The sequence below is a fragment of the Bactrocera tryoni genome, chromosome 1 (assembly GCF_016617805.1).
Source record: "Bactrocera tryoni isolate S06 chromosome 1, CSIRO_BtryS06_freeze2, whole genome shotgun sequence".
NCBI lineage: Eukaryota > Metazoa > Arthropoda > Insecta > Diptera > Tephritidae > Bactrocera > Bactrocera tryoni.
Genome location: NC_052499.1, coordinates 61,094,029 through 61,117,113, shown reverse-complemented (window position 1 = coordinate 61,117,113; position 23,085 = coordinate 61,094,029). Strand labels below are relative to the sequence as shown.

General features: G+C 34.0%; 1 protein-coding gene across 1 annotated transcript in view; it reads left to right on the top strand.

Annotated features, from left to right (window-relative positions):
* Positions 1–582: 582 nt before the first annotated feature.
* The window catches only part of LOC120766280 (pituitary homeobox homolog Ptx1), a 77,475-nt gene continuing 54,972 nt past the window's right edge, over positions 583–23,085 (top strand). The window contains exons 1-2 of the mRNA XM_040091682.1: positions 583–1,012; positions 12,169–13,009. Of these exons, the coding sequence (XP_039947616.1) occupies positions 12,526–13,009 (484 nt within the window). The 5' untranslated portion in view covers positions 583–1,012; positions 12,169–12,525. The remainder of the gene's footprint in view (positions 1,013–12,168; positions 13,010–23,085) is intronic.

The following is a 23,085-nucleotide window of genomic DNA, read 5'->3' as shown; positions in this document are numbered from 1 at the left end:
CAAATTCCTCCAAGTGTTGTACAATAACAACTGCTCACTACTCAGTAGCGTTAGTGTCGGTGTGTGACAGTGTGGTGTATTAAGAATTGTGTATTAAAGGCATCTACAGCTTAGCCTAATTACGCGAACGGCTTAAATTATTAGCAGACTAAGCCAGTGCGAATCCCCGAACAAAGCTAACTGAACTAAAGAGTGTGCAGCTGAACTGTGTGTGTACTACGCATATGCATGTGTGAGTGTTTTGTTTTTTTATTAAGCGTAAAAAACTAAAGCTCTTTAACGCGCTTAAGCTCTGCGTAAGCACTTAGCTACATAATTTGTTATTTTGTGGATACGTGAACGAGAATTTTTTTCAAAGGTTTTGCGTGAAATACTAAAAACAAAAAAATACGTACTACTATTTACAATAATAAACAGCAGCAGCAAATATTGAATTGTGAAAAAAGTATTTTTATGAAATATACAATAGAGTGACAACAACATTACAATTTACAACAACTTTAAAGTTAAAAAAGTGTCAAAAAGTAATTTAGCTAACTGTTTCACATTGAAAATAATAAAAAAAAAAATTGCGTGAAAATATTTTAAAAATTTTAGCAGCAAAAACTCGTTACAAAAAACACTATAATACGCAGTTATCTCTAAAAAAATATTAAAAAAAATCTAAAAGTAAAAAAGAAAAACAAAAAATACAACAGCACACGTTCCGTTTTTGAAATTGCTGCTATTTTCATACACGCACATAAATTTCCATTTACAACTTCGATTTGTCGCCGCGTCTTGCCATTTGATTTATGCCTCTTCAAGCGCTCACGACCCGTCGGTTAAACACCCATGTGCAGTGACAGTAAATTAGTGCGTCGAAATACACAAATCAGCCATTACAACTACAAAAAATCAAAAGCATAATAAAAACTGTATATCTCAAGTAGTAAAATCCGAAAACTTTGTCAGCTAGTTCGATTCATTATAAGTGGATTAAACGCTGATATCGGCCACCTTGTGCTTGAAGGTAAGATTTGCCGGTTTTTCTTTTATACATTTTTCCTCACACAATTTGATTTGTTGCGCTCGGTCAGGCAGTGCACGTGACTTTTATGCGGTCATATTTTGCTCACAAAAACATTCATCAAATTGGAGACTATCTAGCAGCTTATTTTTGTTGTTGGCTGTATATATTTGAATTTGTAAAAATGAATAAAATATGTTGGTATAAGCAATAGGTGTACCCGCGTTCATGATTGGCAGTCTCACCGAGTTTTCAATTATGGGAAATTTTGTTCAAAAAGCCGTCGCCAAAAATCATACCTCTGAGTGTATTTTTCATATTGGGAAATTCTCATAAAATCCGTGTGTTGAAGGGGTTTCGAAGTTATTTCACCTTTCCAATATTTTGTTTTTTTTACAAATTTAATATTGGCACTAAACTTTTACTTTTCCATAGTGACTTAAATTTTATTTTTGTTTGAAAATCTCGGAACACAAAATTAATTCAATAGTTGAACTGTTCTCTAGATATTAAAGCATCCGATTCATTGAAAATACCGCCAATATAGACAAAAACTTAATTAATTTATATCAAGCCAGTTGTGAAAACTTCGAATATTCTCTGTAATTACATCATTTTTCAAATAGTTTGCTTTAGAAACATCTTTAATACTAATGCGAGTTATGGGTTTGAATCTCAAGTGACAAGTGTAATATTATTCGTTTTATTATTGTTATATTATTATATCTAAAAAATTATTGAGCTTTTCTTGTGAGACTGCTAACACCCAAAAATCACTCGCATTTTGTAAAAACCCGATTTCTGGAGCTTTGATTATACGAGTTAACATATGATTGCAGCTGTTGCGTTTCTTCTGATATTTGTGACTTGAAAAAATCTCGATACAATCGAAGTTTTAATATTATTATTCGCATATTTGACTCTTGAGTGCCGTAGGTGTCGAAGCTTTAATATTATACCCCTTTAAATGGATTTTTGGATCTCATCTCCTTTGAACAGCTGATACTCACGTTTTATGAGAGCTCTATTTCCGAAGTGTACATTAACTTTAAAGCTGCTTCTATTATTACAGCAGTTGAGAAGAGTCTAAATTTTAGTATTATTTGTTTTCTAACAATATTTTTTGATCTTTTCTCTATGGGACAGCTGATAATCACGGTTTAGAATTGCCCCTTGAAATTCAATGTCAAATCCTTGATTTCAAAATCTTGTTATTCTAAAATTGTTTCGAAACAAGTCTTTAAAGTAAGAAATCCGATTGAAAAAGATGATCAAGCTTTATAATTATACATCAATGAAATAAAATGTTTCTGAAACCATCTCTAAGTATACTTAAATTCCAAGTCATTCATTTATGCGATAATAATTCAAAACTTGCAGAAGTTCGTATTCAATCCAATTTTGGTGAATCAAGTATGTGATAATGTACTTGACGTGTTCCTTTGTATTTGCCGCTGGCGTCTCATAATGTTAGCACATCTATGGATTAGTGTGAAGAAGTCTGTGATAAGACTCAACAGTTCTAAAAATGTAGATATAGAATAGGCCTGCTGCTGCTATTAAGTTTCGTCTGATATAATTTCAATACAGTGTTTTCAGATAAAAAAAAAAACACTTTTTCGTTTGCTTTTAATTATTTATTCATCTCTTTAAACTTATGCCCTTCTCGGCTTTCTTCGTGAAAAACAAATTGTTTGTTAAGAAGTGGGTATTAAAAATTTTAGGTTTACCACTCACCGAAAACGAGTTTGCAGCAAAAATAATCAAGGAATCTGTAAAATAAGAGTTGTTATTATGTTTTTCCAAATTATCAAACACATTTACATATTAGAACACATCCAACCCCTTTATTCAATATGCTGTTTTAATGTAATCTCTCATCCATAAAATATATATTTATGAAATCATAAACAAATGTGATCCTATCATAATCAATATTAATTCATGTTATTAGCATAAAATATAATTTTTTAATATTTATGAAATTAAAAATTGAAACAAAAATAGATATTTCTATATCTTCTTCTTCTTTATTGCTTACGCGTTATATATCATACAAATTTGAAAAGCAGAACAGCAAATGTCTGAACTCTTCTTTATTTGTGAAAAAGCAGATAGTAGCAGTGGAAGGGGGTAGAAATAATATGGTAATAAAAAGTTATATTTAATGGTGGAACGTATGGAGCACAGGTCAAACCGCCAATAAAAATCAACCATCTGCAAAAACATATTTCACCAACTTTTTTTCTTCAATGACAAAATTCGCGCATTTCACAGTTTCAAAATATAATTTTTTATAAAAGACTTACACAAATAATTTGCTTCATGGGTTTTTTGATTTTTTATTTATAAAAATAAGTGCTGTTTCCTATTTAAAATTAGTGAAATTAAATTTAGTAAAAATAAAATAATAATAAAAATATATTTTTTTGGATCAAATATTATTCCGAAACTCTGTAATACTGATGTGGGCTAAGACTGACAGTTTTTAGTACTTATAGTAGTTATCTGATACTGTTTATAATTGGTCATCCATTTCGGGCTTCCCTACTTTTTTGAAGAAAAAACTTTAACTTTAAACAATTATCATTCGAAAGAGCATTCTTTACTATTTATCTTTTGAAGATTATCTCTTTCAATTGTATGCCGCGGCTGCGTCTCAGATCGTCCATTGAGTCCAATATTTGATGACTCTTTCGGGTATTTCGACTGGTGAAGAATCGATCGGCCCAAAATATGAAATTATCTGCTCACCGAAGTGGCCTCTCAATAAATCCATTGATTGATGCGATGTGTTGAGTCTTGTTGAAACCAAATGTCTCCTAGATCACAAGCTTCAATTTCAGCCAACAAATAGTCGATTATCTTGGCATAATATCATATCGTTATTGACGTTTACGATCTTATCAGCACCATTTTTGAAGAAATTTTGACTTTCTTTATGAAATGCCAGCTCGTGAATATCATATTCAGGCTGCTCTTCGTTCCAAATGCGGCAATTTCGCTTGTTTATATCCATTGTGCCCCAAAAATTGGTCTCATCGCTGAACAAAATGTGAATCTAAAACGTCGGATCTTCTTGGCACTTCTCAAGAGCCTATAGAGCGAATCGATGTCGCTTTGGAAGGTCGAGCGGATTTAGTTCTTGCACAAGATGTATTATTTGTACGCTTTCAATTTATATTATCTTCACTGTTTGCTGGCGTGGTCTACTGGTTCGAATTGTATCCAATAATGAATGCTGGGTCTCAAGATGGGTGATGGTGTTGTGAATAGTACGCTCAGTAGGCCGATTATGTTGACTATAAATGATGTAATTTTGTTGTTTTTTAGATAAATCTTCTGATAAAAAAAAAAAAAACAAATTATAATAATATAGTAGGAAGTGTAAAAAATATTAAAAACTACATATATTATTTTATAAAATTGTTAAGTTTTATTACTGCTATTATATAAGTAATTTATAATTTTTCTAAGGAAAAAATTAGTTTTTGGCTCTCTAGTGTATATTATAAACATTTGAATAAACATATTTAAATTTTAATTTTATTTTTTCTTTGTTATTCTTAAAAACTGTTTAGTTTTGGTCAAACAGATTTCTACATACATATGTCTATATATTCTTGTTTTTTTTCAAAACTTTTTCTAAACATAAAAATCATAAAATGTGAAGCCCAAAGCAACAAACTTGACATTGCAACAATAAATTAATTTCTTTATATGAATTTAGAGGTTGCCACATTCGAAACTAAGAAATGAGCAACGCTACAAATACAAAAACATTTGTGTGTGAAAAATATTTATTTTTGAAATAAATTTTATGTCGAAATTATTTATCGCCTATCAACATAAATTCCAAATATATTTAAAATTTCTCCAACTCAAACATATGAGTTTTGTAATTTATGTGTGTGCGCTGCCCAAAATAAGCAACTTGCAGCTGATTGGTTAAGAACTCATAAATTCCTGTCTCATTACTTAACATCAACACACATGCACACACACACGCAAAGGCGTATAATTCGCACACATCAAAGCGACTTTAAATTAAGCAAAATCTGTCGTTTTCAAATAAAAATCTACATTAAAGTAAATTATTATTTTAATAATGCTCACCGGGCAACCGCAAAACGATTAAAAACATTACAAGCACTCAGCCACTTTAATCCACTCGGGATCAAGTGGAGATCAAGCGGGATTTTGACGTATAAATTCTCAATTTGATTTGACTACTAGAGTGTGTGGTGTGTGGTTGGCGGCAAGTGTGAATATTTTGCATGTCCGTCTGTCTACCCAACTGCCCAGACGTACATACGCACACCTACATATGTGCATTTGCGTGTGGCATTGTGTGTGTGTGGCGTTTTTATGACAATCTAAAGCCGCAGTTAGCACGGTTAGTGGTTAGAGAACAGATCGCGCGCCGTCAAAGCTTTTTTGCTCTCGTTATTGTTTTTGTTTTTGCTTACTACGCGTCTAAATGAATTAATGAATGAAAAGCGAAAGTGGCATTTAAGCATTATACTTAATACAATAACACAACAACAACAAAAACAGGCATTTACATTGTAATTATTTTATGTTTTTTTTTTTTTTAAGTTGTTTGTTGTTGTAGTCAAGAGACCAATCCAATGCATATGCAAATATTTGCTGTTATTTTTCGCACTGCATGCACCGACTTGATTTATATTAGTTCATTCATACTTGTTAGTGTATATTTACGTGTGTAAGTGGTAATAAGAATGATTGCGTAAATATTTTGTTTGAAAAATGATAGTGAAGCACTGAACTGTTAAATAAATATGAAAATAATGCTGTGAGGGCAATTGCAATGGATTTTATGAGCGGTTTAGTTTCATAGACCGTGTAGAAAGTTAAATATTATAAAAATAATAATTGTTCTAAGGAAAAAATTAATAATATTTTGATATAGTATATGCTTAAAACATATGTCAAATATATGTACATTATTCTTACCATTTCATTCGAAGTGTATATTTTTACAATTATTGACAGAACGTGAATAAGTATCGTAGGAGTTGTGTTGATGGTGTTACGTAATATAATATAATACATACATACATCTTAGTTATATAATTTTTGAAGCTTCTGCGCCTATTTTAACAAAATGTATCCATATTAAGCTACAAATTTTTGCTAATTTTTCGAGATAACTTCGATTTTTTTATGTCAAAGGGAGTATATTGTTACTACTGCAATTTTTAATTCATCTGAGATTGATGATTTATTTTCTAGTATAAAAAAAAAGAAAATAATTTATTGAAAATTATATTTCCGCGAATTTTTCAGCACAGCATAATGCCATAATATTTTTGCGTTTTTTTTTTGTTGAAAAATAACGGAAATATAAATTAATATATTGCGGCTCACAATCAGACTCAGAATTTTGGCAACATCCTATAAGAGGTTACCTTTGTTTCCTCGGAGGTGCGCCCTCGTTGGCAGGATAACTCCTTACAGCATCATCTAAAGTGAAAAAATACGTGTTTTAGTTAAAACCTTAACTTAAAACTTGGAGAAAGAAGAGTTAAAAAATACCTAAAAATTGGATTTTTGATAGACATTTTTACAAAAAAATTAAAATTTCAGAGAAAATTTTGCGATTTTTGTTTTAAATAGTTGTAATAAAAAAAATCCTCTGTCCAATCTTTAAGAATTGTATCTCAAAGACTGGTGTAAAATTTCATGAAGATCTGTTAAGTAAAGTAAATCTTGACATCCGACTTCAAAAACACAATTTCGAGAAAAATGCGTTTAAAGACGGCGCACTTAGCCTAGCTAGCCGCGAGCGCACAAGTTCTCAAGTCTGTATCCTCGAAATTTTTACTCGAATCAACTTGAAAATTTAGGATAATATTCTGGAGGTATAGGTTGAAGAATTTAATAAGACATATTTCTCATTTCTGCATATTTGATTTACCTGACTCACTTTTCCAAATTAAAAATACTTTATTACTTTCTCTTAATAAATAAAACCGTTAACTCATTATAACGTAATTTTAATTTGAAAATTTTAAGTCTCAACTATTAAGTTTTGGTTTCTGTGAATGAACAGTTTCTAGTTCAAAGTTTAAAAAAGGCAAGACCATTTAATGAATCGACTAATTGAAGAAATTCAGCTAAAAAGGTCCAGCTACGTAAAAATAATCTCGTTAAGCAATTGCGTAGTTAAACTCACCCAAACAAACAAACATACAAGTTTTGCTATAAATATCTACAAAATTTTGCCGCCAACGTCATTCTAACAAACACTTATTCCAAGCGAATGTATACAAAACAAAACCGTTAAGTACACGCACATACAGGCGCACTTAATTTGTGTATATTGGCGTAATCATTGATTTACGACTAATCCGTTGAGTGATTTTTAATTAAATTTATGTCTTTATGACTTCTCGAGCGTCATGTCTAATGATATGGTTGCATGCACTTACTTTTGTTGTTGTTGTTGTGCAGCAATTTTAGTTTTATTTTTGTTGTTGTGTGTATGTGTAGGGGTAGCTGTTGTAAAATCCAAGCGCTGGAAGTGCCAATTTATCGAGTATAACTATGTAGATGACGAACTTCTTGGTATTTTGTTATGAAAATTATGCCGTAATTAGATTTTTGTGATTTTAGTATGTGCTATAGTTGATAGATTGATTACAAAACTAAATTTATTGGTGTTTAATTAAATTATAATATTATTTTAAAGTGATAAATATGTATGTATGATTACACTATATAAAGATGTCATACTGCGTGAATTAAAAATTTTGAAGGATCTTTTGCTTGAGATCATAGTAGGAACATATCACTATAGGAAATTGTTTAAGAATATAAATATTCAGTTCAAGGAATAACCTCATGAAATTCCAATAAAAAACTTAACTTTGGCTAAACCAAAGCTGTTTTTTATAGCATAAAAAGGTTTACAAAGTTCTTTATCTTGATTTTATGCGGCCGGTTTCTATGACAGCTACCCGCTAAAGTGGTTCGATCTGTACAATATAAGAGTGCATTATAGCTTCGGCTTTGGCAAGAATATATGCCAAATTTCATAACGGTAGCTTGCCAAATTAAAAAGTTTTCCATACAGGAACTTGATTTGCATTGGTCAGTTTGTATGGCAGCTATAAGCTGTAGTCGTTCGATCCAAACAACTTCTTAGGAGATTATAGCGCTCTCTTGAAAAATAACCTGTGCTAAATTTCGTGAAGATATCTTGTTAAATGAAAAAGTTTTCTATATAAGCACTAGATTCCATTGGTTCAATTTGTATGGCAGGTCTATGCTATAGTGGCCTGATTTCAGTGATTCCGATCAATGAGCAGCTACTTAGAGAGCTAAGGACGTCAGCAAAATTTCAGATCGATATCTCAAAAACTGAGCGACTAATTCGCCTATATACTTCTGTACATACAGAGTACATACATATGTATATGTAGTATGTATATGTACTCAGTTCCCCATGCTGATAATTTATTTATACATTTTATAGGATCTCCAATATACATATCAAAAGGTAATCTCAAATATTTCGGTTTTTGTAATTTTTGTTGTATTTTAATTCAAAATTTTCAATGATTTACGATGTTTTCACACGGATACACAGTAAACTAATGCAAAAAGTGAATTAAAAATAAACATTTATGCAAATTTGTCTATATATCAGGTAAATGTGTAAATTTTTAACAGCACTAATTACAATTCAATACAAACAACAACAACCACAGCAACTGCAATCGGCAATAATTTGATTAGGTCGCGCAAAATGTGTAGCTTCCAAGCGCTGATAAACGAAATTCAGAGTTTGTAACAACTTTGCCACTGCTGTGCTGCATGTATGGTATGTTGTATGCTGAAGGAACAATAAGAGACCACAACAACAACAATATGGTACAGCTAGTGCCGACAGCACGCGCAATAAATAAGACACGTAGAGTGTAAATATTTTTACAGAGATAAGACACCAAGTGCTGTTATCTCTTTTGGAATATATGTATTTACTACATACACACAAACATAGCTGTAGTTGTGCACCTTTTTAAATGTGTTGCTGCGTAGGTGCCTCTAAACGCTTTGCGTGTAACTGCGGCCGCGCGAGGAAAATTAGTTGAGAAGAGCAGCAGCGAGTGCTAGACGCAAAGCATAGAAATATAAGTAGAATCATAAGAATAGTGAGACCAACGCCGGGAATAATCATAAACTTCTAACTGGTAAGTTAAGCGGCGTGTGTGCAGCTGCTGGAGACAGCAAGGATAGGAGCTTGTGGCATTGTTTCACTTTAAAACTGCTTTCGAAGCTGCCGTGTTTACGTGTATGAGTGAGTGTGCAGAGTGCAAACATTTTGTTTGTGTTGTATAAACCGCACTCTAAATGTCCACATACTCCGCGTTGATGCAGTGAAGCAACGCGCTGGAAACGGCGGCTTGTTCTGCTTTGAGCACAGGTGGCGAAGAGTGCATGACCTCAGCTTCAGTTGCAGGAAAATATGAAAAAGTGTAAATAATATGTTATTTGTAAGACTACACGTATATTCATACATACATATGTATACATACATACACGCATGTAAACATTTGTACGTGTATTTGTTCTGCCGCTTAATTTGCTTTTATTATGCCTTATTAATTTGCCCGACGCGCGGCAATGCCTCCGTGTAAAACAGCAGTTTACAACAAGCTATCAACACACCGCTATCAGCGCTGTTTATCTACAACTTTTATAAGTTTCATTGCGCCGAGCAAATATACAAACACACGTACATACTTACGTACATACAAATGTATGCAACATCTAGTATGTCTCGTTGGTAGGCATATTCATATTCATATAAAGTTTGTATGCACATACATACATACATATATACGCTTATATTCCGTGCAGCACCACAGTTTTAGTTACTCGGCGCTTTTAGCCATTTCTAAGTGTCGCTAGGTGCTGTTGAGGTTAAGCTTTTTATTTTGTTAGTAAATTTGCTAGGTAAACAGTTTTATCAGCTATATTAAAAAATATACGTAACTACATACAATTTTAAAGGTATATTACCTATAAATAAATGTTATATGTAAGGTGCTACTGATGCATAAAAGATATTTCAAGAATAATGTGTATACTTTTTCCAATTACAGTGTCTTCGAAAATATATAATTACTGGAATTACAAGCTAGTTAATGCTAATTATACCCTGAAGAGAGTATATAAAGCTTTCCATAAAGTAACAGCCAGAGCGAAAATATAAAATAATGTATATAATAAATAAGTAAATGATCAGCGTGACGAGCTGAGGAGATTTTGCCATGTCCATTTGTATGCTATTAGCAAATACGGGAATTAGCCTCGTAGTTTTACAGATATCGATCTGAAATTTTAAACACGAACTGTTGCCAAAAAGCAGTTCATTTGCCGTTTGGAACTGCCAATTTTGGGTCACTATTGCATATAGCTGTCATACAAACTGAACGTTCAAAATCAAGTTTTTTCTCAGAAAACTTTTTTATTTGACGAGATATCTTCATGAGATTTGGTATAGTTTATTTCCTAAGACAAAGTTATAATATTAGAATAAATTTTTTAGATCGGACTACTATATCATATAGCTGCCATACAAAGTGAACGTTCAAAATCAAGTCCTTGTATGGAAACTTTTGTATTTATGAATGGTATTATGTCATAGCTTAAATGCAATCGAAGTTAAAGAGTTTTCTTGTTAAAAAGATTGTACTTGCAGGTAAAATTCAACATATTTTATAACTGTTATAACGCATAGGTATTTTTCTCAAAAATGATTAGCCATTGCATCAAATCCAAGAACAGCAAAAATACACCCAGAGGTTACATTTATTGTGCTTATATATCGCTTGCAAATATATTTGGGAATATTTGCCGAAATTTGAATTGATTCGGCAAATAGTTTCGGAGAATTGAGCGTATTTGCAAGTATTTTTTAAGTTCGCGAGAACAACTCCAAATGCTTTAAACGCGTTTTTCAGGAAACGCTGTTTTCAGAGTCGGCAAGGATAATATCTTCAAATCGACTAGATCGATTGACTTGAAAATTTCTTTCTATTAAAGGAATACGATTTTTGTCACGCTCAAGTGTAAATTTATATAATTTTAATTTTTTGTCTTTGGAAATTAGCTGATTTGTAAAAAAACAAAATTTTTTTCAGTTCTTAGATCTTTAAAGATACATTTTTTTTTAGTATTTCATATAATTTTAAGTAGAAACATCTTTTTCACTTTCTCAAGTTAATGAAATTAAGTTACTGTTTTTTATAATTAAACAGTTTCTAAATACATATGTATATCGAAATTTCCTAAAAAAAAACTTTCTCAGGTGATCACCTCAAAATATACTAAAATTTTTGCAAAAGTAACATTTTTGTACATTTATTAAATGAAATGCCTTTTCAAAAAATGCACCAAAAACAAATTTCTTCTGACTTGCAAGTGGATATAGCCCTTAAAAGCACTTCTCATTTGCTACTAACTCAACAATGCGTTACTTTTTGGATAGATGACATAGAAAGCTTAGAATTCTTAAAAAAATTAAAACCAATTGAGGTTATAAAATGTTTTATAAATATTTTCAATTCTCAAAAGAACTTTTTATTTCTTTAAATGCTGGTTTCTTGAGAACTTAACAACAAAAATCTACAAAAAAATATGTATTTCAAGGATAAAATGGTTAATCTGAAATGATCCAGTTTCAGGCATGAAAATTTCACATTAAAGTTGCCCAGCTTCCAAAAAGCTTCTAATTGCTAATAATAGTCTACTTATTTAAGAAATCTTCGAACCTCAGCCATTAATATGAGGAAACCGAACTCAAAACTTAATAAAATTTTTATATTAATATGAATATTTCCAGCATATTTTATGTGTATTCCTATTTGAATCAAAATCTAAATTAATTTACATGAATTCATTCAACATTTGCATTTAATTTTTTGTTATCACATAAGAGATAATCGCACTGCGCTTAGCTACTTCAGCAACGAAAGCTATTAACTAACGGTAGATAAGCTAGTTAAGGTGCACACCTGACAGCGGAACTTTTTAAAATTCGCGCTGCGCACATACAGTTATAAATCACATTTACAGTTAAATTCTGCACTAAACTTACTAAAATTGCTTTTACTCCTCACTTTCAGCAGCTACTTACACATTGAGTCACCACGTATCTACGCCACGCCTTACACACCGCACAGTTGCAGGCGAACGGCACAATCATCGATCGCACTAACGACCGTACGACGCCACACACAGCGTCCGCGTACGTGCCGACCAATATTACGCCAACGTTAGACTATACCGGCCTCACCACGACGACTACATTTTTGCAACACTTCAAGGACGTCGTCACGACGAAGTTCTCCGGCAGAGATCACCACCTGCCACCGCTGCATCCGCATCCGCATCCGCACCAGCAGTCGGCCGCACTGCATCACCATCAGCCACATCAGTCTGTGGCACAGAGCTTTTCCACCATTTTTCCCACGTACTTAGGCATGGATCGCGCCGGTGGCGGCGGCGGTGGTGCCGTCGCTGCTGGCAGCGGTCTGGGTGTGGTCCACAATTCGGCCGGCACCGGTGGTGCGCTAAATGGTCTCGAAGCAATGTCAGCCGAATCGACCGGCCTCTGTTTGCAGGATTTAGTAAGCGCTGGCACAGCAGCGGGTGCCGGTTCGGCAGGTTCGGCTGAGAGTACCAACACAACAAGCACTGCACTCAGTAGTGGCAGTACTGGCAGTTCAACGGTGAATGGTAGCGCCGGTTCGGCCACGGGACAAGAGCATTTGCACAATCATCACAGTCTACATGACTCCAATTCGTCGGTTAGCATTTCACCCGCCATCTCGAGTCTGATGCCAATCGGCAGTCTGAGTCATTTACATCATACAGCTGGTCAGGATTTGGGCTATCCGCAGCATCCACATCACGCCGTGGTGCCACCGCATACGCCGAAGCATGAGCCGCTCGAGAAACTGAGAAGTAAGTACTGAATATACTTGTAACTTAAGATGATTAGAGTTAGAAGATTGGAGCGGCTTTTAGAATTATAAGCTGAAAACTTTAAATAGCAAAAGCACATAGAGATTTTGAGCAAAGTGCGCCAAGAAAAATCGATATTATAGGTATTTGCAAAACGTGTATAATTTCTTGCAAGACTTCGTAGAAAAAAACAAATCGCTCAACCAAAAAAAACACGAAAAACATTTGTACACGCTTATGCGACGTCAACGCAACTTACGCAGAAGCTCATGTTCTCATATGTTGCCAAGGAAAAGTATCTAAAATGACTTCTGACAACTAACAAATTAACAAATAATTAATTAGCTCATAATTCACTCATTCCCTCGCCATGTTCCGAGTCGTTGGCGCATTGAGTTATGCCCCCAAGGCAAACAGTGTCTGTCTGTGCGTCAAAATGGTGTGAACAAGCAACTATATTATATCTGTCATTCTTAAACTTATGCTGTATCGACTGTTGTATGCACTAATGATTCCACTATAATGGAGATCATTTCAATCGGTTTTGGGGTGATCATGAGAATTTATTTAAAGATCGCAAAAATAATTGAAAACGTTTAATAAAGTTAAGTAATAAAAAAAAATTAAATTAAAAAGAATATACTTATGTATAATATATGTACATTGTATATGCATACATATGTATATGAATTGATAAAAATATTCATTTTCAAAAAAGTTGGAAAAAATAATAAATTAAGTAGAGAACGCTCTGACGCTCTAATAGTACTAGTCGAAGAAATATCGTATTTGTGTAAATTTGTTTCAAACCATAACCATAACCAGCCAAATATACATATTTTTGCTATTTAAATAAAATAAAAGCAGGAAATTTACACCAAACGCCGTGAAGGAAAACAATTTTGTGTACAAGAGAAAAAAAAAAACAAAAAACTGGGTTATTTGAATTTTTCACATAAAGTTTGAGGTTATGTCAAAAGGGTGTTAATACAAAAGTTATAGATATTGTCATTCCCTACCATTTTGAAAGATACATTTTTCCTATAGAACCCGTAGTAAACTAGTTTTAAACCCTTAAACTTTCAACCAATTGCCTCATCTTCCTCGTCCCGCCTTCACATCGCCTGTAAATTATTTTTTCCTTCATTTCTGTTATTTTATCTTGTTTTTTTCCAATATGTTTCGACCTATTTGGAATTTTTTTTTTAATTTTTTACCATTTTCAAAAGATTCTGCTCTGGTCTAACACGGCTGACACTTATTTACAAATATGGTTTCCGTAACATACTATACTACATAATGTGCTGTATGTTTGCCTAGGGCATTTGGTATCGAAGATCAAGTACGTCACTGTGTCAGCTCCCCTTTTTCAGTCCAAGCAATTTTAATTAAGTTCGTAGAACTTAAAGGTAGATACATATATATTTGATGTTTGATCTATAATCCTCTAACTAGTATCAATACGAGGAAATAGTCAAAAATACCAGGCAAGCACAAAAATGAGAATTCCATCCTAGCAATATATTGACTCCTTAACATCGAAGACGGAAATCATCCAGTTCTTGAAGGAACTGACCTTCGAAGCGTAATGCGATTAAGCGTTCATGCATTCTGGAGGGTCCATAAACCTACCGGAGAACCTTTCTCTCGAAAACTCGTAATTGGGCTCATCAGATGTTGTCATCGTCCATGCCTCTGCACCATACTGCAGGACGGGGATGATGAGTGACTTGTAGAATTTGGTCTTTGTTCGTCGAGAGAGGACTTTACTTTTCAAATGCCTACTCAGAAGACGCAAGATAAACGTCGTTTGATATCCAACGACTCGGAGAGGTCCTTCCTCCTTCAAAAATAAATTAAAGCCAGTTAAGAAAGTTCATAAATATTCAAGTGTATGTATGTTTGTTTGTATTTCCTTGAAACTGGCAAACATTGCCAACAAGTGTCCACACACCAAAAAGTTGCATCGCTGTTTTTGATAATGTAAATTTACACAAATATTCACACTTGCACAGATTTCTACATTCATAGCTAAACATTAGCCAATGTGTCCAAACAATGCAACAAATATGCCAAAGTAATCTGTCAACAACAGCTGCTGTGATTCCCGCCACCGCTAGCTGTTCAGCATGATTCATGATTCATGAAAACGTTCACGCTCTTAATTTGCCAAAACAACAACAAAAATAGGCATGCACCCTCAACTACAAACACAAACAGTCGTGTGTACAGGCAACATAACAGCACTATTAGCGGCAAGGAGGCACCGTAATTCGCCCAATGATATTCAAAACCACGTTCCGATGGCGCGTTGACAGCGCGAGTGTTAAAATTCGCGCGATCCAAATGCCATTCAGTCACACTTCAACGCCGGCAAATCGTTCGGCAAACTTAGCCAGCGCAAACAACAATAATAACAACAACAACCGACCAATAAAACACCCACCCAACGCAGTCGCCGCAATTACAAGCGCTGCGCTGCGCCGCCCTCCGCTTACACGAATACACTTGGCTGTGCGGCGACATCGTGTAATTTCGTGCGTGCACTTGTTGTTGCTGCCGCTGTACGGTTCGTTGTTATTTGCCGCTCTGCACTTGTTCAAATAAGCGAACATTTTTCACGCATTTTAATGTGTTCAACGGCAATGGCAACTGCATCGCAGCCGCTTGTTGCTGTCGCGCTGCAAGGGAGGGGGAGGTGAGCGCTGAAAAAAGAGCAGAGTCTCGAACGAAATTCCAACGTAATCATTGTGCAATCATTAGCGTACATAAATATACTAATTTCGCTGCCTTTCACTCTGCCCTGCTGTGGTCGTGGATATGTATGTATGTATGTATGTAATGGCAGCGCGTCACGGCTAATTGAGCACCCTTCTGCCATAAAATGATGCGCCGTACACACAGAGAGTGTGCAATATGCGCTGAAGAGGAGATGCGTTGAAGTGAGTTTTTGAAGTGCTGTAGATGGCAGCACAAACACACATATGCATGTATAGTGTACGTACCACGCTTGGCTGCTGTGCCGTGAGACAGTATTGAACATACATACATATATACATAAATTAGTACTTCCAAATTTTCGAAAAAATCTTATCTCCCAGATATTATTTTACCATTTCCTCACGAAATTTGCTGTCTACTTTGACTTCCCACTTGAAATCGCCACGCTAGACGCGAGGACGCCTGCGTTCGATGGTCATCACTCAGTTATGACAGGGGTTTCGCACTCACCCGTTCGCTGTGCATCGTTCGGCTCATCCTGTCAAGTGTTTCCCTGCTGGAAATTTGATATGTTTGCGTCAAGTGTTTGTTGCCTTTGTGGAGGCGATTGTTTTGGGAATTACACAAATTGAAGTGTTATTGTACAAGTTGCTTATGAAAATATGTGGCTGTCAATATGTGGAGAGGAAGTGTGTAGGGTTAGGGGAAAGAAGTGGTTGATTGTATGCACTTGTTGTTTTGTGATTAGAAACATAGTTTCGGTGCAATTAAGTGATTACATTGCTGTTGAGGACTTCATGTGTTGTTGGAAAACTCTTGGCACCCTTTAGTTTTAAAGATTTCAAGCTTGCTGATAAATAATGATAATTTGCTGATGAAATACATATTTCATGGTACATATAATAGTTCATAATAGCTGCTGATGCTGTCGTTTCAATATAAAAAAAAAAACTATATAAAAGAAAACTATTTTTTTATATTTCTATGGAGAAAGTTGTAAGAATACTAAATTCCTTGCCATTATTTCATCTAGTGCACTTGGTTACGGCAGTAATTTTATTTAGATAGGCTCTAGATATTAAAAATATGCAATTAGAATGAAAAACCAAAAAATGCTTATTTTGCCTGAAGAGAATCTATGGAGCCTTAACAGGTCACTTTCTATGGTAGTATGGCTCTAGAGGTCAGAATTGAACTATTTCTTCGCCTTTGCTTCGGATTGCTGCGCATAATATCCGTTCAAAATTTCGTGAACATATACATATGTATATCCAAATAAAAGCTTTTCCATACAATAATTAGATATAGACCGGTCAATTTGTGTGTACATATATTAGCTATACGCCATTGTAGTCAAATATATGCGTTTCTGGCATATGCATAGCTTTTTGAGGAGACAAGAACGATCAATATCTCAAAAACTGAGAGATTAGTTCGCATTAATCAGTGGCTGATTCAGAGGGGTGAAATGGGGGACCTAGGAAGACTACTACAGGGTCTCAGTGTACATTCCTCTTTTGGATACAATCGCTGAAGATTTGAAGACGCGCTTTCTAGAGAAGTATTGGATGGATTTCAACTGAGTTTGCTGCTTCCGGAAAAAGTATGTACTTTGAAAACCAAAGAAATGGAATATCTTATGGCATGATTGATAGATAAATACAAAAACGTTTTGGATAATGACGTCATGCGACGTTTGAAGCTCAAAGGTGAACTTGATCACTGGCAGTGCCATTGGGGGCAGAAGCAAAAGTAAAAAGACAACAAGTTACCAACTACTGCATTCGAAACGTGGAAGAACTGCGCTGTACACCTATACCCATAATTCATATTTGATATTTGGGTGACAAATGCGAGCTCTGGACTCTCTTTTTCGACACTTCACCGCATGAAAACTTGGCTGAGGACGAACATGCTTCGGTGGCAATTCTACCCTGAAACGGATTGAAAAAGGGAATGTTCAGTGCTCTACTAATGGGTTTTTCAATAAGAGCGCTAGTTTAAAAAAAAACACAAAAACGGTTTGGGTTATTGACTGGACCCTTTCGTGAGATAATACGTTCACCTGTTTTCCTTTTGAAACCACATATTATCGAAGTACATTTCATCCAATTTGGGCCAAAAATATTCAGTTATCATTGAGCGTCAATTTGATATTGTAAGGATGTATGTAGGTCACAACGACGTCACAGAGATGACCAACGGAAACATTTTATACACTGTACCTGTGGATTCAAATTTTTCCACTAGACGCTCAATTGTTGATCTGACAGGACGATTATGACGACCATAAATTGGACGAAGCGCTCTTCAAATTGAGGCCACTGACTCCGAATTTGGGTAATAAATATTAATAATTTCGACTCGTTGTTGGATCGTATATTTTTCCATGATAAAATGGCAAACCTGAGAAGAGAAATCCCAAAAGAGCAAGAAAAAATATTGCGTCCTTTGCTGTCCCTATCGGTCTAATTTTCTAGCGTCCCTATTGAAAACCCCTTTATAAAGTGAATAATGTTCGTTTACCGTTCGATGTATTTTAAATCAAAAAGTCGACACCTTGAAGTACCAGACTGACCTAGCCTTAAGCCTCTTAAGTGGAAAATAATTTAAACATACCAGACTTTGCGCGTCAAAGCCAAGAATTGTTTCAATTTTGTTTTAAATTTAAGTAAATACTTTACTTATACAGTAGAAGTTCGAAAGTTTGTTCATTTTTCCAACTTCCTCTAACAGATAATATCGCAGTTAAAATAAAAATCTGCAGCAAACTGTTGCAACGCACTGCCTTTGGCAAATGCAGCAACCACACAGAAGTTGTTAAAACCGTAAGGACCAACTTCACTAGAAGCAAAGCACTTTGTTGACCTCTCACTCACCCAGCCAGTGACACGGTGACACTTTCATTCGAATTTATTTGCTTAGGAAAACAATTTAAAACTGCCATGCCACGAATGGGGCACATTAAAAATAAAATGCAAACAATAAAAATATTTGTTAAAAGCCACGAATATCCTTGGACCTGTTGACAAACCCAACCATATATACATATACATTATATAAACACACATATGTATGTATAAGTGCACAGGTGCAAATGTGTTTGGCTTGTGGTTGTATGCATGTGTGCGTGTTTATTGCCACTTGTGCCACATATGCAAATTGCATGCTTATTTGGAATTGTTGCAATTGCTATTATGTCATGCGACGAGCATTGACAACACCTTCTCTACACACGCCGCTGATTGCTATCTGCCGCATGACTGCAAGCATACATAGAATATACCATTTACTCATACTTTCTGCCACAAAGTGTCTGTTGCTTTTGCCACACACCGTTGCTGTGTTGCTGCTGCTGCAGTTGTCATCGTTGCTGTTGTCATCCGTGTTGCTTGCATTGTTTGTCATTTTGCAGGTGCGCTTTGCTAACAAATTTGTTGTTATTGTCGTTACACTTGTTGTTGAACGTGTCATTTGTATTATTTGTTGCTGTCTGCCTTGTTGTTACTCATGCCACAGCTTCTGCGCTCGGTTGTCTGCCATTATTGGTGCTGTTGCTCGTTTCGTTTGTATGCGTATGCATGTTTTGCTATTGTTATTGTTGTTTAAATAATGGCTTTGCAACGTGCCGAATGTGTGTACATTGGGGATTTCAATTATTGGCAATTTAATGGCGACCAAAAGTATTTTCGGTGCAGTGGAGCAGCATCAGCAGCAACAGCAATATTTTAGGCAGTTGTTCTGGAAGATATTTATTAATTTCATTTTTTTTGTATTTTCTCTACATGCATTATACACATATGTTAGCTGTGTTTTGCAGTATTTTATTAGATCGGGCCACTATATCATATAGCTGTCATACAAACTGACCGGTCAAACTCAAGTCCTTGCATGGAAAGTTTTTTTATTTGGTGACTTATCTTCACAAAATTTAGTAAAGCTTATAATCCAAAACAGTTCTATAATATTTGAAGAAATTTCTCAGATCGGGCCACTATATCATATAGCTGCCATACAACTGACCGGTCAAACTCAAGTCCTTATATGGAAAACTTTTTGATTTGGCAAGTTATCTTCACAAAATTTGGTACGGCTTATATTCCATAACAGTTCTATAATATTGAAGAAATTTCTTAGCTCGGACTACTATATCATATAGTAGCTGCCACACAGAATAACCAAATCAAGTTCTTGTATGAAAAACTTTTTATTTGAAATTAAGTATTGATTATTACTCAAAGCAGCGCTAAAATCACTGAACAAATTGCTCCGAGTGGACCATTATAGTATATATGTAGCTCCATGTAAACTTATCTATCGAAATAAATACAAATATTTTTTCATACCCTTTTATGCTATAAGAAATTCATAGGTGAAGTGTAATATAACATTTTTTCTCATTTGTGATTTTTTGTCATTAAAAAGCTAATTTTTATACCAAACACTTTTAGTTTTTGTTTTGTTTATTATTAATTTCATCGCATGCAACAATTTTATGTCATTCGTGCGTGCTTTTTTGCTCATTTAAAATATGTTTTCTTTTGTTTTCGTATGTGTGTGTCGTATTCTAATCATTTAATGCGCTATTTCAAGTTCAAATTATTTATGTTCCAGTCTGCAGTATTTCATAAACATATTTCTATATTTATTTTTAAGTCACCTTTACCCGCTCTAGAATCATACACACCCATTTGCACATATGCAGGTGCGACTTTTTTCCATAAACATACACACACATCTGCATTAAACGGAAATATTTTTGTAATCCCATTTAAGCCTCCTCAAAAGGTTTTGAATTAATTTAGTCGATCGCTGCAACATGTTTGCTGCAGTTAGTCACCGTGCGTATATGTGTACATACATATGTACATACAAACATATGTATGTGTATATATTAACTCTAATACAGCTTGCTCTCATATTCAGCTCTAAAATGTGCCACTCTGTAATTCTCCAACAAATTTTATAATTTAATTTCCTTGCCGTTAACTAAATGCCGTCGCACTTAAAGGCTGCCCCAATAACTATGCTTCTGTCTTAAAGTCTGATACTTTTGCGTCTGTACTTTTTCCCACAACACACATGCTCGCATATAAGCAGTCAACTCCCCCTTCTCTTATATACTTACTTCTCATTTCCTCCTCTGCCTCTTCTGCAGCCATTTATTTCCTTCTGCAATCATATTTGCTGCGTTTTGCGTTTGAATTATGTCGCCAGCAGCTGCTCCGACGCAGCGGCGATGGAAAGCCTAGCGAGCGCGTGTGGCAAACACGCAGCACCACAAGTTCACCATAAAATTTGTCGTCTGCGTTTTTATTATATATTTCTTTTGTAATTTTTCCAACATCTCTTTTTATGTGCCTTTCGGTCGCGACCATTCATTTCGCAGTGTTGTTGGTGTGTTGTTTTTTTTTTATGAAGCTTTAAAACTTGTTTCCGTGTGTTATTAGTTTTATGTATTGGCATTAAAGAGTTTAGCATTTCTTTTATTTTTCCACGTTTCGGCACTTCAATGTAGGCGCAACAATTAATTCATCAATTTCAAAATTCAAAATTTTTCAAAAATATTTTTTTTAATATCACAAAATTTTTTGAGTGTAAAATATGCAATAAACATGAAGTCATAATCGCTTAAAAATTTTTGTTGTTATTTATTATTTATTTGTTTTGATATTTTAATACGCGATAATGCTATTGGTATTCGTCGCAATAGCAGTCTTCGAAGAAAGTGGCTGTTTAAGCCACCTGAAATTTTTATAGCAAAATATTTAAAATAATATAAAAAGAATCTTTTATTAGAAAAAAATTCATCTTTCTTTATTAAAAAAAAAATCTAAAACATTTTTATTATTTTTTATTTATTTTTTATTTTTTTATAAAACAAAAAAAACAAATTTTATTTTTGAAATTTCTTATTTTTTTTAGATTTTTTTATTTACTTTTTTGATTATATTTAACTGTATTCTTAAACTACCTGAACATTTTATAGCAAAATGTTTTAAATAATATTAAAAAAATATTTCATTATAAAAAACCAATTTTTTTATCTTTCCTTATTACAAAAAAACTGAAACATTTTTATTAATTTTTATTTTTATTTTTGCATTTTTTTCATAATTTTTTTACATTTCACTCTCTGTTCATAAATAAGCAGATATTAGAAGTTAGTTAAGGCTTGCAAAAATATAATCATGAAATAACTGATTTATTATAGAATTGAATTTTATTTTTGAAAAAGCAATTTTCTTGGAAAAACTTTCTAGGGTTTCTTTGGTTCATTTTCAAGAAAAAACGATAAATTTTTTTTGAAAAATACTACAATTTATTGAAAATCGTTTTACTCCTAAAACCCTCAGTTTAAAATTTTATTTTGAAAAAAAACAAATTATTTTCAAGATAAAAAAATACAAAAAAAAACATATTTTTCAGAAAATATACAAAAAAATATTCGAAAAATTAAAAAAAAATTTAACTTTGACATAGACATAACACTTTAAAAGAGGAGGTCAAAAGTCCACCCGAGCACCAGCGGCCGTACTAAACCGATTTTACTGTACCTATTGTTTAATAATTATTTTATTATTATTAATAGTTTCTGAAGTAGAGATATTAGTGTAGGTTAGGCTAAAATCTTCTGCTTCTTTATTGTCGTAGACAGCGCTTACGCAGTTATAGCCGAGTTTACAACAGCGTCCGAGGCTATTTTCTTCTTTTCATTGGTAGTTTGTTTTACCCGCACAACTCTGGGCAGGGGATGTTTCGCCTTCTCGCTTTAGCTTGCTTTTAAACGAATGTTGTTTTGCCTACGCAGAGAATACTTGGTCTAAGACCGAAAGTCGGGAGCTGCTGGAGCCATATTTTAAAGAATCATTTCAGGCCACTCCCAAGTGAATGGCGCTCAGAGAACTTTCCGCACTTTCGTGAACTTCTACACATGTCTTCATCCTCCCAAATATATAAAATATATATCAAACCTGTTATAATTACCAAGAAAAATCTCACTTGAACAGCTTAGAACTCTTTACCTTATTGTTTTAGAGCAATTTTACATAAACTGATTTTAAACGGCTTTAAAGCATAGAATCTTCGCAGAAAAAATAATGAAGTATGTATGTATGTCAGCACATAGAAAAATTTTCCTTAAAATGTCTTCACTTAAAATGTCGTTGCTAATATACAAAAAATACAATCATTTACTTGAAAAGAGTCTCAATAAAAGAGATACATAGGCAGACCTCAGAAGGTTCACCTACAACATTTATTTGAAAGTACGTGAGTTGCCAGCATTTTCTTACCACAGACTTTTCCACCCGCTTATCACTTTTTACATTTTTGTTCATTTGCGTGAAAACAGC